This window comes from Brachycentrus maculatus, unplaced genomic scaffold (assembly GCF_059751285.1).
Source record: "Brachycentrus maculatus isolate JH-2025_06_01 unplaced genomic scaffold, ASM5975128v1 h1tg000589l, whole genome shotgun sequence".
Classification (NCBI taxonomy): Eukaryota; Metazoa; Arthropoda; class Insecta; order Trichoptera; family Brachycentridae; genus Brachycentrus; species Brachycentrus maculatus.
The window spans coordinates 277266-294737 of record NW_028281329.1 but is presented as its reverse complement, the minus strand read 5'-3'; the positions used below and the strand labels follow the sequence as shown (position 1 = coordinate 294737).

General features: G+C 30.7%; 1 protein-coding gene across 1 annotated transcript; it reads left to right on the top strand.

Annotated features, from left to right (window-relative positions):
* Window positions 1–3868: 3868 nt before the first annotated feature.
* LOC148301209 (facilitated trehalose transporter Tret1-like) lies at window positions 3869–16798 on the top strand. Its single transcript, XM_088273589.1, has 9 exons — window positions 3869–4024; window positions 10383–10488; window positions 11189–11286; window positions 11410–11544; window positions 12096–12179; window positions 13309–13587; window positions 14642–14762; window positions 15514–15648; window positions 16113–16798. Exons 2-9 carry the CDS (start codon window positions 10437–10439, stop codon window positions 16643–16645), a joined length of 1437 nt encoding a protein of 478 aa, XP_088129715.1. The 5' UTR covers window positions 3869–4024; window positions 10383–10436; the 3' UTR covers window positions 16646–16798.
* The last annotated feature ends 674 nt before the right edge of the window (window positions 16799–17472 follow it).

Genomic DNA, 17472 nt, shown 5'->3' with positions numbered 1-17472 from the left:
AATAATGTAATAGTATTTAAAGAGTGCTGCCTTTACTGCATCACTCTTAAAAGACTGATATAAGACTATTAGACGTCTATCCAACTACGACACGTTGTCTGACTAAAAAGAAGGACGTTAAAAATAATATTTTTCTTTACTTTTTGTTTGCCCAAGTATTTCAAATATGAATCACGTACCTGTCAAATCCACAATCGGATATTTTTTAGTTCCAAAATGTTTGCTCTATTTGTTATTTCAGAATGATTTACGTGAACCGAATGCTATATTTCATTACAAAAGGATGTATGTAAATGCAAGATATAACTAAACATATTATAAACGTTAAAAATTGCATCGTAACCTTACATAATTAAACTAATAATAGGTACCGTAACTATAATTGTTGTCAATTTTTCAAACACATTGATATTGGACACAAGTCAATAAAGTATTATTACGTAAATATTATACGCGTTTAAACGTTTCATTTTACACGAATATTTTTACACAATGTTTAATTAGTATTTGACATAATTCGTTAGAAAATAGAAATTAAACTGTCATGGAGCAGATAATTTAAACCTTAATCTTAAATCCGAAGTCACAATTTTACAAAATTAACAGGTTTTTTTTTTGCATGAGTTTAGTTTTTCATGAGGTTAGTCAGAAAAATCATGGCGACATTTTAATGTTTTCCAGAAAAAATCTAGTGTCTTACTATGTTTCTATTTTTGTATACACCATGAACCGTTCACGGTGTACACAAAATAATATTTTCCGTTTGTTTTTTGAAGACTTGAATCTCTGAATTAGATTTTATTGTATAATAAACTTTACAATTTACCACTTCAATATTTATGATTTTCACCCCTATACTTTCAAAAGTGCAGTTCAATTAAAAATCTTAATGTGGCTTTTGGTAATTAATTTTTGCTTATAATTTTTTTTATCACATTTATATACCTGTTTCCAAATCAAGTCAAGTAAAAATAAGTGTTGATGATTACTACCAATAACTATGTTATGTACATAGAAGAATAACGTGATTGAATAAAAAATAGCTTTCAACCAAACAAAATACAAAAAATAAATAAATTTAAATTATTATTCAAAAATTATTATTATTAAAAAAAATTGAATTGTTTTGTCTTTTGACATTTTCAAATAGAGTTCCCTTAATTTCCAGATTTATTTTATTTTTATTTTAACTCAAAGCACCTTAGCACACGTATTTGAGATTCTTGATTTTTGAATGGAAGAGCTTTTTCATGTTTTATTTAACTACTCGTATGGTAAAAAATCATCGGTTTCTGTTTTAAGAAAAATGTCTTGAACAAGTCAAAATTTCAAGACCTATGGTTATATTTCATTGCATAAGAGAATGGATAATGGATTTTAAAATTGCCACCTGATATAGATGGCAGTAAGAAGTATTTTAATCCAAAAAGGTAGCTAAGTGTGTACCGTTTTAATATGAATGAACTTGAGAAATTTCGAGACACATTTTAAGTAGCAATCCTTAATAGAAATAAGTAACCTATTAGACAAATAATTAAAATGTGAGTTTGTTTTAAAATCACTATAAATATTTTATTATAACTTAATTATAATGTCTACCGGTTTGGAAGCTTACCGCTTCTTTATCAAGACAGATTAATCTGTTTTGATAAGATTGACTGACGACGAATTGTCAGCAGTGGAGTTCCTGGACAGCGGGAACATGATGCTCCACAAAAGAGGCTCACTTTATCGTGGCTTGGGATACATGCGGAGTACACGGCCTGTCCAACTGAAGTCACAACGTCGACAACCTATGGTCACAACTGTCTTGGCAACAGTTGTGACCATAGGTTGTCGTATCCTACGACTTATTTCCACATTCCTCACAAACTGAAACCACCGCATGCCTAAAAATCGCCGTGGACACCTATCTTGCAAAGCTCAGTATACGTCTGTTCCATGCATTCCTTGTAAGATCCCATGTTTTACAGAAGTATAAGAGAATATAAGTCATTGAATATACGACATTTGGTTTTTACTGAGTAGAAATCTGATGTTTAGATAGCTTTTTAACTAGTGCACGCAAGTCTTAATCGCATTCCTAGTAATTTTCTAAGGCTGTCATTTTCTGCTATGTATACTTTAAGATTTTTGGTACCATCGACCCGCTCGAAGTATTGGTTGCTTAATTCCCAGGGTTTTTGTGTATTAAGGAATGAAGTTATAGAAATATTTATATTGATTTTATATATCCGAGCTTAAGTTATTTTTAGAGCAATCGGTTTACAAAAATCTTTTTGAATTGAAATATAAAATAAAAAAATTAAAATGTTTATATTGTGATTCAATAACATTTTCATGTTTTAATCTACCTACTTCTTTAAATATGTTTTGTATCTTTTTACATTTGAATTTAATTCTTGAAAAAGTTTTGAAACTTGAACATTTTTTCCCCAACAGTTAGTTAACGGAAAAATAATACATTAAAAAATTAAGCCCACTCTATTTTGTGAGGAGAGTGGTTTACAATAATAATACTCTGGAAAAGGTTTACTAATCAAAACATTTTTTATGTTGATTTTTACGGTATCACCTAATACATTTTGAGTGTACGCATATTAAAAAGCTACCACACAACCCTTTTTAAATTATTTTTCACTGCTGCACTAAATAATTCACAATTTTCCGATGTGTGCGATAATGCTTTAGAGTGGGGTAGATTGGCATGCAAGACAGAAGGGATATCCACTTTTTTCTACCCATCTCCCGGCAACATGTTAATTTATTTCGGGCCTGTCAATCCCTCGTTATGTGTTAATTCGTTAATTGTTAATTACTAGAATTTTGAACCGACTCCGCGTTTGATTTTAGAGACTGATGGAAGGGTCAATGAATATTTAATTCTTCGGGTCGTCTACTGATATGTATGTAACATACGTATAAAGATACCCAAAAGGCAAAAAATAAAACAAATGATAAAAAAAATATATTACTACTTAAATGTTCTCAAATTTTGGGATATGCTCAAATGAAAAGTAATAAATGAGTAATAGAAAAAAAACTTTCGAAAAACGATAAACTTCGGGAAAACTTCTAATGTCTCTTAAAATTAAAAATGCCTTTAAAATTGAACTTATATTAACATAATTTAATAGGTTAATAGTTAAGTATAAGTTGTACGAATACAATGCCTTGAAATATTTGTTTTAATTTACAACAACGTCAAAAATTACGATTTGTAACGAAAATAAAAAAAATCTATTTTACATTAATTTTAAATTAAATTAAATGTACCAATACCCGTTTTTCGCCTTTTTTAGGCTTTGTAATAAGTAAACTTTTAAAATTATCGTAATGATTAGTTTTATTTCTAATGAGAAAATAACAGTATTCTCTGATTTAGAAAATTTGAGATATTTGAGATTATTAATAAATTCAATTTACATAATGAAAGAATTTTCGTTTCCCCGTATACACAACACAAATTTATAAATTTATTTATTTTTTATTGCAAATGTAACAAAATTATGTAAAAGAGTATACGTCGCTTTGACATTGTTTCTATCATCATTCAAGAAATAATCTACGGTTTTTATTTGACTCCAAGCTCTAAGTCATCCATCTTCTAGTCTTTTTTTATTTAATATCCTAACATCCCCCATTTTTCTATCCACTTACTAAAAAAAGCAAACTTTACGTCGGTAAAAGACATATTTACCAATCCTGAAATCGTACCTTCTTTCGTGTGTGCTTTGCTTCATTTAAAATTCCCCGGCATTACTGCAGTCCGACCGGCAAAACGAAAAATTAAACATTCACGAATGCCTCCTGGCGGTGGATTTTAAAAGCTCTCCGAGGTCCGAAAGGAAAGGTTCGCGTCCTAGATGCTGCAGTTACGCTATTTTCATTCTCGAAACGTGTTTTATGTTGAGCATAAGGAAAATTGGACACACGCCGAGAATTTCATTTTGCTTACAAAATACAAACCTACTGAGGTTATCATGTTCTCGCGTTTATAAATTTTCCATTGCTTGTAAGTGGGGTTAGCTGTTTAAAAAAGTAATAAAATCCATTAAATTTACGTATATCGCTCATTCCTTTCAACAACGTCATCTTTCAAAAAACTTTATTTTTCTGGAGATCGTTTTTAAAGTTTAAGAATATGATGAAATGTATTAAAAATAAATATCAAGCCACTTATTAAACTTTTTACTGTGCAACAGATCTTTTTGATAAAACCAGAAGGTTTTTTTCTCCATTTGAAAAATATTTAGTACATTTAAAAAAATTAATTATACAATACCTTTTCTGCAAAATGCGAAAACAACACTTTCTGCCCTGTAGCGGGTAAATATAAAGTTAAAAATATGCCGCTTTTGCTGGGATACAGTTCATTTTCTGGGCATTTCAAAAACATACACAACTGAAAATTGGCGATTTTTGATAAATGACGTTGTTGAAAGGAGTGAGCGAAATGTATAAGGTGAATACGGTGAATCGGATCGAAGCGTTTAAAATGTGGCTTCACCACAGAATGCATCGTATTCCCGGTGGATAGGGTCACAAATGAAGAAGTACTCAGATGAGCTGGATCACCATGATAAGAGAGAGATAGGACTGTGAGGATCTGGCAGAAAACAGAAATCGTGGGTTCGCAACATTCGCGACTAGACTGGGATAAGAGGAATGTTGGAGTTGTTCCGGACGGCACAGGACCGCGAAGCCTTTATACGCTTGTCCCCTACCCGGAATTCCGTGTAATACCGTGTAATTTTACTGTCCGGCACATCAGTTAGCGTTTTAAAATGACGATTGGCTTGGATTGGCGCCTTTTGCCAGAGTGATCATCAACGTCGGGGGAATAAAAAAAAAAAACGTTCATTTCATGCGGTGCAATGTTAAAGGTAATAATGTTATAATTTTTTCCTTTAAGAAAATATTGATGTTTGAAAACTGTAATGAAAAAAAAAGATTTGGACTGAATATCACAGACAAATGTATTATGAAGCACAATTTGTAGGTTGCCGGCAGATGGTTTATTTTTTGTGGGCAGTACTATGAATTTATATGATTTTCCTGGCGAGAAATAGTATAGAACGTACCTCTACAGTTTTATTTCTCGGCGACCTTTCTAGGTAAATCCCTATCGGAGCCATTTAAGCGAATCAGCTAAGATAAGGAGAAACAACTTTGCATACATTTACTTTACGACATCAAAAATCCCGCCGTTGCCATTGTGATATGATTGCATTACTTCTGACCACCCTGTATCTTGTATCTCTGGGATTTGAGAGACTTCTCAAACTGTTTCGGAGTGGATATGAATTAATCATAATGAGAAAGGTCAGAGATATCTTATGTTCAATTTGAGAAATGGTTCTAATGATTAATACAAATATTTAGCCTTTAGATGTGCAACGAAATATTGAAACAGTAGAAAATCACTGTTTGTTGCTACTTTCAAGTCACATGGATCCGGTTGTAGTAGGATTTACTTTCTCAATTGCCGATATAGCAAAGCTTAAGACGATTTAATGGTTTAATGATTTTAGTAATTTATATTCATTCAAATAATTTATAATTACACAGTGATGCCATTATATTCCTACATACAAACACAATAACTTTACTTCCTGTAGCTACGTTAAGACAAAATTTCCACACTTGCTGTACTGCTTTTGGAATTACCTAATGTCCAAGTGACTCTGAAATCTAGCCACGGCTTATGCAGCATAGGCTTCAACTTTTTAAGTTTTATAGCCTATCCCTCGTCGTGAGTGGATTTACTCTTTATGTTTAAAGTTACTATAATTAATGGAATTCATGAGAGAAAATTCTAGGCAAAAATACTCGCTATCTCGCAAGAGGCATGAGTTTATATAGTTCATTGATTCTAAGTTAGCAGTATAGTTACTTAGGTGTATGATTTTTTGGTGTACTGCTTGATGGACCTTCTAAATGGCCTTAATAGTGTGCGCTTTAAGCGGTTTTATTATACATACCTTATAAAATTACAGTTCTAAAGAGAAAATGCTTGAACAGCTCTCCTTTGATTCAAGTTTCCGCACTAACAGTGTTACCCTTCTTTTTAAATCGTCATTCATTACCAGGATATAATATTTTGACAGCCGGGATTTCTAGATTTCAACCCTTGTAGAGCGCTGGTCCATATTGAGAACCCATGGAGCTAGAAAAGTAGCGCAAAGCTCAGCAAATCAGATTTCTTTTGTTACAATATTTTACTATCGTCCATATTTCAAGAGGACCGGCCATTCAACAATAAGTGGCCAGTTCAAGAATTCACATACAAACTACGACAAAATATAACATTGTGTCAAACTAAAAAAACTTAAAATATCGTGTGAATCAAATGCCTATTATTTGTAAACTAATATGAGAATATACTTTTTTTGAACACGTATGTTCCGTTTTGATAATCAGGTAACATAAAAGTAGTATTTTAGTCACAATAAAACTAGTTAAGAGTATTTATTTTCTCGTTAATTCAGTAGGCAGTCAATTTTATTTTTTGGTAAATACAACTGTATCTAAAAATCTATTGTGATATGTGTTTCGATTCATTCCGCATCATTATCAAACACGGAATACCGTGTTCGATGAAACAATAAGGTAATAAAAACGAATACGATCATCGATATTGAATACATCATTATGCGGAATGCATCGAAACACGTGTGACAATAGATTTTAAGAAATAGTTAATCAAGTATCACATAATAATTATTTTTTTCGTTGAAAGGGGTCTGAAAAATTGTGTTACTTTTTTATTTAAAAATAAAGATTTTTTGAGCCTATGTCGAAAGAAACAAATGATGTTAGTACGTTGTGAAGATATAAAAAGATATTTAATTTTGATGCATTTGTCTGACTTTGTTATAAATATATATTATTCAATATGGCAGGTAATGTAATGGCATATAGTGTCCCGTAAAACTAGATTTAGAAGACCGATGACCAACGTCATGCCTTATAAATTGCTTTAGTTTGTATGACTACAGCATTGTTTACTCAATCAGTTATGGCAAATAAAAACCTATCAGCGGAAGCTAAACTGGCAGTGCACAACGGAGTCCTGGTTCCAACTCTAATGTATGGAAGTGAAACATGGAGTTGGCAGAAGAAGGTTGAAAGTAGACTGAATGCAGTCGAAATGCGATCTCTCAGAAGAATGTGCGACAAAACGATGTATGATAGATGTTTGAATAGTGAAATAAGGAAGGAATGCAAAGCTGAGACAGGCATTATCGATAAAATTAAGAAAGACGTGTTGAGATGGTTTGGACATGTAGAACGAATGAGTGAGGAAAGAACGCTAAAACAAATTTATGAGGGGAATGTAATTGGAAATAAAGCAGAGGAAGACCGAGAAAAACATGGCACGATCAGGTATGCCAAATACTTGAAAGTGGTCAGGTTAGGTGTCGTAACAATCGGCGGGTATGTATGAGGAGATGCATGAACGTGGAAGAGGCGAAGAATGTTTGCAAAGACAGAATTGTGTGGCGTTCTATTCTCTCTGCCTACCCCTGCGGCAAGCGGCGTGATGGTTAGTTAGTTAGTTAGTTTTTTATTGTTTACTCATTTTTTTAAACGCCATTATTTATTGTGTAAATATTAATTATATTTTTTCAGGTGAAGTCTGTATCTTTATGTTATGTGGTTAGGTACGTTATTACAATTTTTGTTGTCATTCGTAAATAATATTGCCTAACAAAGTGGCCTATGTTTGCATGAATACATATCGATGTAATAAAGTTAGAGCCATCATGTAATATTATGGCACCCACTATAAAAGTGAGGCGTGTTTTGGCGCGATTTTGTCAAAATGCCCATAAAATTATTCATGGCAACAGGCCCTTGTTTTTCCCTACGTGATCGTAAAATTCTAATAATTTCTATCCCTTCTAAATTCAAGTCTGTTCTTCTACACCTCATCCCTTACTATTAACTTCATGTTTCTTACTCTTATATGTACTTATAATATAATTATTAAGGTTATTATATGTTTATATTTCTTCGGCCAAGGCTTTTAAGGCTTTAAACGGAAGATTGAATGGGTATGATTTTTTAAATCAACTAGACTCGAATTTCCACCACACTCACACATTTTTATCTCACAGTTTTATACCAATCGCAAGATTTGTACATTTGAAGGATTAAAAGTTCTGAAATAAGTAGGTTTTTTATTATTATTATTTAGACAATAGTGGAAACATATGCGTGTAATATTCCATAAAAACCAAAAATTATAATATGTATTTATTAAATAATTTTGGTTTTTTTAAACACAATTATATTAAGACATTTGCAAAATAATAAACACGTTAAATAACAAAATAATAAATGTATTTAAGGAATAAAATATTATATAAAATTCCTGATAGAGCACACACACACAAACACACACACATATATATATATATATATATATATATATATATATATATATATATATATATATATATATATATATAAATATATATATATATATATATATATATATATATATATATATATATATATATATATATATATATATATATATATATATATATATATATATATATATATATATATATATATATATATATATATATATATATATATATATATATATATATATATATATATATATATATATATATATATATATATATATATATATATATATATATTTATATATATATAAATATATATGTTTATATATATATATATATATATATATATATATATATATATATATATATATATATATATATATATATTTATATATATACATTTATATATGTATATTTATTTATAAATTATAGGCAAAAACATTTTGCTATTCCTAGTGAGGCTTTGGGTTCGATTCTCTGTGGAGATTAACATTAATATTGAATGTGATATATGTATTATCACCTTAAATTATTACTTAAGTAACGCTCCATTTTTCTGAATCCGTGCATAATTGGACAGACAAGAGACGAAGAACTTGCTACACGAGGTATGAAAACAATTTACTGTTTACTGTTTTTATTATTTTCCTTTATCTGGTAGGTGTTAGGGTTTTCTCTAAGATTTCCGCTAGTCATTACTGATATTCAAGTATTGGACAGAATGTGGGTTTATTCAGATAATGAAGTGATACTTACATCCACCTCGATGACAATCATCGATATATGGGAAAATCACATATCTGATTAAATTGATGTAAATTAACGAAATTGAGTTACAGTATGTTTATAAAAAAAATTAACAGAAAATAATTATGATTATGTCATAGAATTTTTATTTAAAAGTACCTTTGAAAAAATATTATTTAGATGAATTGAAATCAGAGTGATGGCGATTCGAATTATCCCACGACACTGAGCAAATAATTTTATTTTGTATTGTTATTTTTTTTCGTTAACAGTTATCGAGATACTCATTGTAAAAGTTTATACCTAGATATATACATATATATCTTCCTTTCAACAAAAACGTGATAGTTATTTTTTTAAACGTTGTATTCTACCTTTCCTTGTTAATGAAGAAACGATTTAAGTTGGATATAAATAAATTAATTGAATTTTTAAAAAGATTGAAAAAATAAACACTCTGTAATATTTTATTTGCTATTAATGAAAATTTGTAATGGGCATTCCCAAGTTGTGTTATTATCATGTTATCGATTGTAGCCGTGATTTGTTTAAATACAGAAGTTTATGCAATTTGAAATTAGTTAATTAGTATATTGTATAATATTCAATTTTTTATACTAAAAAAAAAACTAATTCAAGTTCTCATTTTTTGATCATTTCTTTAAAAAAAATTGTGTAAGTATCGCGTTTGTTTGACATTTTCAGAGAAAGTAGTGATATTTTTTATTTAGTGTTGATAACAATAAAAAAAGGTAGGTACAGGTCGGCTGTCCAAATTTAAAACACAGTAAGGGACATTTTTTTGTAGTGGGTTTTTTAACATTTTTGGACTAAGTAGAGTCTACTTAGTCCATAAATGCAAAAAAAAACCTACTACAAAAAAATGTCCCTTACTGTGTTTTAAATTTGGACAGCCGAGGTGATGTTTCTTGAACGAGTATAGTATGTAACATGATAAAGTGAAGAAATGATGACAGTTTATTTAAGAGTGCAAATAAATTAAATAAATAAATAATATGTTTGATGTATTTAAGCTTATCTGGATTTTTTACAGTCTTCTACATATTTTCCTTGTTTTCCTAGTTTTTCTTGTCACGCATTCGTGATAGAGAGTCTCGCGTATCATTGTTTGTTCAAACAATAAAACCAAAATGAGCATTATCCGCCGTTATTGAAAACAATACATCTCGTGGAAAGGAATATGAAATCCACCACTAAGGTTATTTATTTAATGTAGTTTGTGCGTTGTTACAGGGGCTGTGGGGTGTAAATTGTCCATTGTCCGGGATTTGAAGAAGTTTTCACAATATGGTGCGTGTGGCGAGCGGGCTGGTTACACAATACACCTCGGCCTTCACTGGTAACATTTTTTCAGCCTCTTCTCTTATTTTATTACGGGATAGGGGTAGAGTGGTCCATAGCGTGACCACTGATACTTTGGCAGCATTTATTCAAACTTTCTGGAGTTTTATTTGTTCATTTATTTAACTCAATGGGAGAGTAACTGAAAGATTTTGTAGATCTATCTACGTCACTGAATGATAAAACTAGATTTATAACACCTACTATACATATTAATTGAAGTTTTTTTATGTATTGAAGTATTCCATTGTTGCTCCTAACATATTTTTTTTTAAATTAAGAATATGATATGTATATGCCATAATCAAAACTATACTGTGGTCTCATAAAGTTTGATAAAATGCTATTCATATAAATGAAAAAAAAATGTATTTAATTTACATGTAAAAGAGAAATATTTGTGTTTTTATTGTTTAAAAAAAATATTTAAATTTCATACTATTTCTGTAAGCCTAAACGGCTCGTTATTAGAAATAGGTATCAAATTGTGGCAAAGTGGGTTCGTACCGAAAAACTCAGACTCCGCGATACTAACCACGGGACCACAACCCAACACTAGAATGCTACTATACGGAAAATGTACTATATAGACCCTTCAATGTACTAAAAAATTAAATAATTTATATGCATAAATGATTAAAAGGGTTGATTTATAACATATGAATTTAGTTTAAATATATATTTATTTTGTTTCTTAGCAATGCTTGGCCTGGTATGTACTGGTCTTCATATGGGATGGGCATCGCCAGCTCTTCCCAAGTTACTGGATGGATCTGCTGGCTTCCAAATAACAAGAGTTAGTGAATATTGAACATTTATAGAATTTTAATCAGTGGTTTATTTTTGGAGTAATTTTAAAGAAAAAATATGAATAAATAAATGTGTGTACATCGATGTTTTAACGGTTAGTTTTCACCAGGAAGAGAGCTCTTGGATTGTATCCATGTTGACTCTTGGCTCTATGCCCGGTTGCTTGGTAGCCAGGTTGACAGTGGACAGAATAGGAAGGAAGTCAACGATGCTGTTATCGGCTTGGCCCTACTGTGGAGCTTGGGTGAGATACTATGGGTGTTTTTTTTTATTATGATTTAATAACACATATGTGTTTTTCTATGGACATTTCAACAACGATAAATAAGAATATTGAATTCTGGGCATTTAGGGGGTTTGCGACCGTCAAAAGCTGGTTTAAGTGATCACTTTACACACGTGTAACATTCAACAATTCTACCCATGCTTGTAACCACACTTCTCAAAGTCATGGAACTGCTATAATTATCTTGATCAATTTTGAAACCAACTGTTTTAAATCAACTAAAATTTCACTGGAGGTATCTATGATGAGATATGAGAAGCTTTACATTAGGCAGAAACTCTTTAATTTGTATATGAGGTCCGAATCCGAGAAACGCTAAAAAGTGCTCGTTTAATTTTTATTTTTACCTTATAATTTCACCAGTTAATTTATTTAAAACATAATCCAGATTTGTGAACAAATATTTGGACACACTCAAAATGTTGTAAAATAAAAATGATTGATTTTAAATGAATATAACATGTTGTTCAGAAAATGTTTTGTAAATCACTTTTTTGTTTGAATATTAGCTCCTGATCATGTTTGCAACATCATCTGCCTATCTCTTTGCTGCCCAACTATTAGCCGGTGTAAGTATTGGGATGGGACTTGTGGTGAGTACTTTATGGGTTTTTTTGTATCATCTACTATTTATTTGACTTTACCAGGTTCGACTAACAATCATCGTCTTTAGATGCCATTCCGCTTTTGCATATATCTCCCTGTCTCCAATCATACATCCGGTTTTCAATGCTGCCAATTCCACTCCATTCTCTAATATTCCTGAATCATGTCTTTATTCATGCTTCTAAGCTCCTCCTATCCTCAATACATTCCATCTTAATTATGTGAATAAGGTTTTTTGAATTTTGACGATTTAACATAGATGGAGATAAATATGGATAGTCTGGATATTTACAGAGGTTATGACCTGTTGGTGATCACTTTACGTAAGTGTAACGTTAATCATTCTATCTCTGATTGACACTCGCACTACTTAATTTTTTGGAACTAATCTACATATCATCAATCTCATGACGCTTTGTCATATAGTTCAACAGCCACTTAAAGTAGGATTAAGAAAGCTTTTATTTAGCGGAAACTCTTTTATTTAGATGCATTCAAGATCCGAACCTTAGATTATTTTATATAAGACGCCTTAAAACATGATTTTTAATTTTTATTCAGCTTATTATTTGGCCAGTTATTTTTTTCACAACATTTTAAGTGTGTCGAAATCCTTGTTCACAAATCTGGGTTTCTCCACTCCTAAGTGGAGAAACACAGATTTGTGATACACCAAAAAACGTATTTTAAAAAAAAATATTTTTTCAAGGCACAGAATTTAACATCGCAGCTGAATTTTTTCCAAATTCAGGTAACATTTAACGTCATTGATTTTGTCTTAAAACACCGTTTTTGCGTTGAATAAAATTAAAAAATATATTTTTTCCATATATATTACAAAAAACCAAAAAAATATCCAACATACATTCATTAAAAAATTGGGCGTGAGCAGACAAGTGACCTCTCCGGTGGTCTCTGGTGGAGTGAATGTGAATTAACGAATGCTGGGCCTTAAAGGTTTTATGTCTTAGCACGTATTCGAATTTCCTTACCATGATTTCTGCTATGGTTTTTCGGGATTTCTCTCTTCGTCTAGTCGTTGAACCTACCTACGAGTACCTCGCTAACTGAACACACAATACAAAACATTATTTTACTATAAGTATACTTTTCCAGGTGACATCAATGTACTGCGGAGAAATTGCTGAGAAAGAAGTGCGAGGGGCTCTCAGTTCGAGTCTCAACTTTGGCATGAATATCGGAAGTCTAATGTCCTATAGTATAGGTCCATTCTTCTCTTATAAAACCGTGGCTTACATCACTGTCGGGTTTCCTGTTGTCTTTTTCCTGTTTTGCCTGACAATTCCAGAATCTCCCTATTACTACCTCATAAAGGGAGATAAGGCGAAGGCCCGACAATCTATGCTGAGACTCAGGAGTACTCATGATATTGATGTGAGTTTCTACTAACCCATACCTATATTTTAACCCTTCACTGCATGACTTTTTTTGCATGACTGCATGACTGCATTGACAGTTCGTCTTCGAGAGACAAGTGAAGTTTTTATTTTGGCGTTCATGGCGCGTCTTTTGGCTAAATTATGAACTATATACTTGAGTTATGAATGTATCTAATCAGTAACCACAAAGAATGGTTGCTTATATTTTTTAAAGAACATTTTAAAACTAACTTTTGAGTATGTAACAAATTTAATACACTATGCAGTGAACGGTCAATTTACAGTAATTTACTGAATACGATTTGTCTGTTCAGAATTATAATAAAATATACCTACATAAATATTCCGCCTCCGTTGTGTAATGGTTAGCGAGTTTAGCACTTTAGTGTTAGCGATCCCGGGTTTGGTTCCAGGGGGGGGGGGTAAAAATAAATATTACCGATTTTTCACTTAAATATTTATTTAATATTACCCTGGACCGGTCCCTGAAGTTCAGGAGTAATGACCCTGCCTTCATGTAACAATCAAGATAACTGCGTCAATACGGTGCAGTGCACTGTGCACCATCGCGTGCGAATAAGGGTTGGAAGAAGACATTAAAACCTTATTATAATGATTATTTGTTTTTTTCTCAACTCTTTTTAGCAACGTTTGATTCATTATGTTGTTCTTCCAAAGTTATAAGATTTCATGCTCCATATATCAATATAAAAAATGTACAAAATTATACTAAGTTGCCAAAATTAAATTTCAATGGACATACTTAGAAAGTAGTTAAGCAAGACTTCTTAACGTATTTAAAATGCTTGAAATGCGTATTTTAAAAAAATACAAATTTGGAATAATAAATCAGCCAAGTATTTTTTTGTAAATACTTTCTTGCATTTTTGATTCAAAAATTAAATTATATGAAAGTACAAATTTAATTCTATTAAAGTACAAACTTTCACCATTCTAGCTTTTTTGTCTCATTAAAAGTATGGCTTAAGCCAATGCGTACTAACTCATTCCATAAAATGTTAAAACTATTCACACATTTGTCTTCATAGATGTTGGATAAAGAATTGGATGAAATAGAAATTAACGTGAAAGAAGATCTGGAAAGGCGAGGTGGATTGAGAGAATTATTTTCAAATAAAATATACAGAAGGGCCATTTTTATTATTGTCGGTAAGAAATTGTCTCGTATTTTTTCCTCTCAAACATCTCATTTTAGTTTTGAGCAGTCATCGTTCAGTCATACCTGCATATAGTGGAGTGTACACGGAATAAGATTTTTGTAGTGATTCTGCAGGATTCTCAACCGCGTCAACTTTATAGAATCGACCCAGACTGTTTTAATTTGCCGGTGTAATCCCGAACAAAAACATGTTCGAAAGTTTCCCTTATTTAAAGCTCCTTTTAAGGATTAATGCTAGATTGGGTTAGAAAATGCTCACTATTAGATAGAAAACGCTTATTAATGATCCTTTTCATGCTATATTGGGTTAGATATGGACTTCTGGGTATTACGAGTTTACTAATGGAGTTCGACGAAGGTTGATATTCAAAGTCAGGAACAAAACAGTTCTTGAAACTACCATATTAGTATTTAATAACAAAAATTGTTCACGACTGTTGATTACAATAAATGAAAAAAATTATAACTTTGTATTCATTGATAAGTATCTATTGGTAAGTATAAAAAAAACATTATTTAATACCACTTACTGAGTTTTATTTCATTATACATTACTAGTTTCGAAAATTACAGTTATTTTCCAATGGAAATACAGGTAATCGGTAAAACTATAATAATAACAGTAAGTGGTATTGTACAAATGTTTTATTTTTATTATTAAAATCGACAAAGTTAGAATGCCGAATCAATAAATAATAAAAAAAAGATAAACTATTAAATAGTGTTTTATATCTGCACCAGGAATAAGAAGTCTTCAGCAGCTCTGCGGAAACATGGCCATTATTTCATATATGCAGATTATATTTGAGGCGACGAGCGTTCCCTTGGAGTCAAGTATCACTACTATTCTATATGGAGTTCTTCAAGTTGTTTCAGGTAAAAAGGAAACTAATATCATCTTTTACTCACAATAAAAATATTTTTAATTAGTTTAATGAAAAACATAATTGAAAATATTGGACTGTGTTTGAGATAATGACTTAATTCATTAATTAAAATTTTCTACAGTGAAACCGTATAAAAATTGATATTTATGTATTTGAAAACACAATGTATATTTTTTTAAATAATAAAAAAGTCATTTTCACAACATAGTTCAATGTGTTAAATTAATTTTTTTTCTTCATTGATTATAATAATTAATAAATTTTAAAAAAATGTGTGTATATCTTATGTAGAGTGAACCATTCGTTGTTTTTTTCTTAAAAAATAAAAACCTTTGCTCCCTTTTTTATACTTTTAGCAGAACCATTTTTATACTTGCCTTTAGATATTTAGAAATATTTGATAAATGGTTGCTATTTTTTGGCAATTCCTTTAAAAACCAGTATTTTTTTCAGGGTTTATTGCAACAATATCGACAGATAAACTCGGAAGAAAGCCTCTATTATACTTCTCATCAATTGGTCACTCTATAGCCCTTACGGCTATTGGAACCTACTTCTTTCTACAGGACTACCTGGGCTGTACTGAAGAAACCATGGCATCGATATCATGGATTCCTCTAGCATCCATCATGCTATTCTGCGTCTGTTACAGCGTTGGGATAGGGTCTCTGGGATACGTTTTGCTAAGTGAATATTTCCCTACCAATGTGAAAAGTATAGCTGTATCCTGTGGTAGTATTTATGGGTCATTCATGGCATTTTCCGTGTCAAAATTATACCTCGTTGTGGCTGATTCCGCTGGAGTATATGTGGCATTTTGGATTTTTGCTGGATGCTGCTATCTGGGACTCGCTTTTACTCACTTTTGCGTCCCCGAAACGAAAAATAAAAGCTTTGTAGAAATTCAAGAAAAATTAAATAGAAAAAATAAGAAAAAGCCAATTGATGCTGAATGCTCGAACGTCGTGTATGTGGTAAAACTGTGAAATATGTTTTTTTTTTATTTTTTGTAAAAAATGAGAAATCTCAATGTCGTTTTGCATATGCATAATTCAGTAATTAAGAAATCCCATCTGATGCAAATTTTTGATTTACTTGATAAAACGGTTTATATTAAAGCGTTTATATACCAAGAAAAATATCTGTTTCATTATATCCTTCCCACATACAATTTAAGCACCCCCATCGTGTGAGTTGATAGTAAAAGTAATTTTGGTTTCAAATGTTAAATACCAATAAAATAATCTGCTTTTTACGCAAATTATATGGTGTATAGTTATTTAAAGAACTCATTCCATAGTGCAATTTTATTATCATTTTGAATCATTCTAGAGATACAAACTTCCTGAAAACTATTACGAAATCCTTGGACTCCTCTTTATACCCCCCTTGTAATAAAGAAATAAGTGATTTTATAAAAAAAAACATTTTTTAATGAAAATAATTTATTTTAACATTTATATACATAGGTAAGTTTATTAACATTTTGATGTCAAAAAAAAATATTGATTTGGAACTTGATTTGACAGGGAATATTTTATATTAAAAATATTCAGAGTGATTAATTTAAAAAAAATATATAAATAAATACAAAGCATCAAACAAATTAAATTTAAAAAAATATATATTTATTTTAAAAGCTTTGAGATGAAGAAAAAAATGAATAAATTAATATTGATAAAATGTACGATTGTTCGGAAAAAAATGTTTCTAGTAATTTTTATAGAAGTTTCTAACAAATTTATGCCATTTATCATTAGGGGATTATTTTCAGCACATAAAAATTGCATCAGATCGGGGTACTAAAAAAACG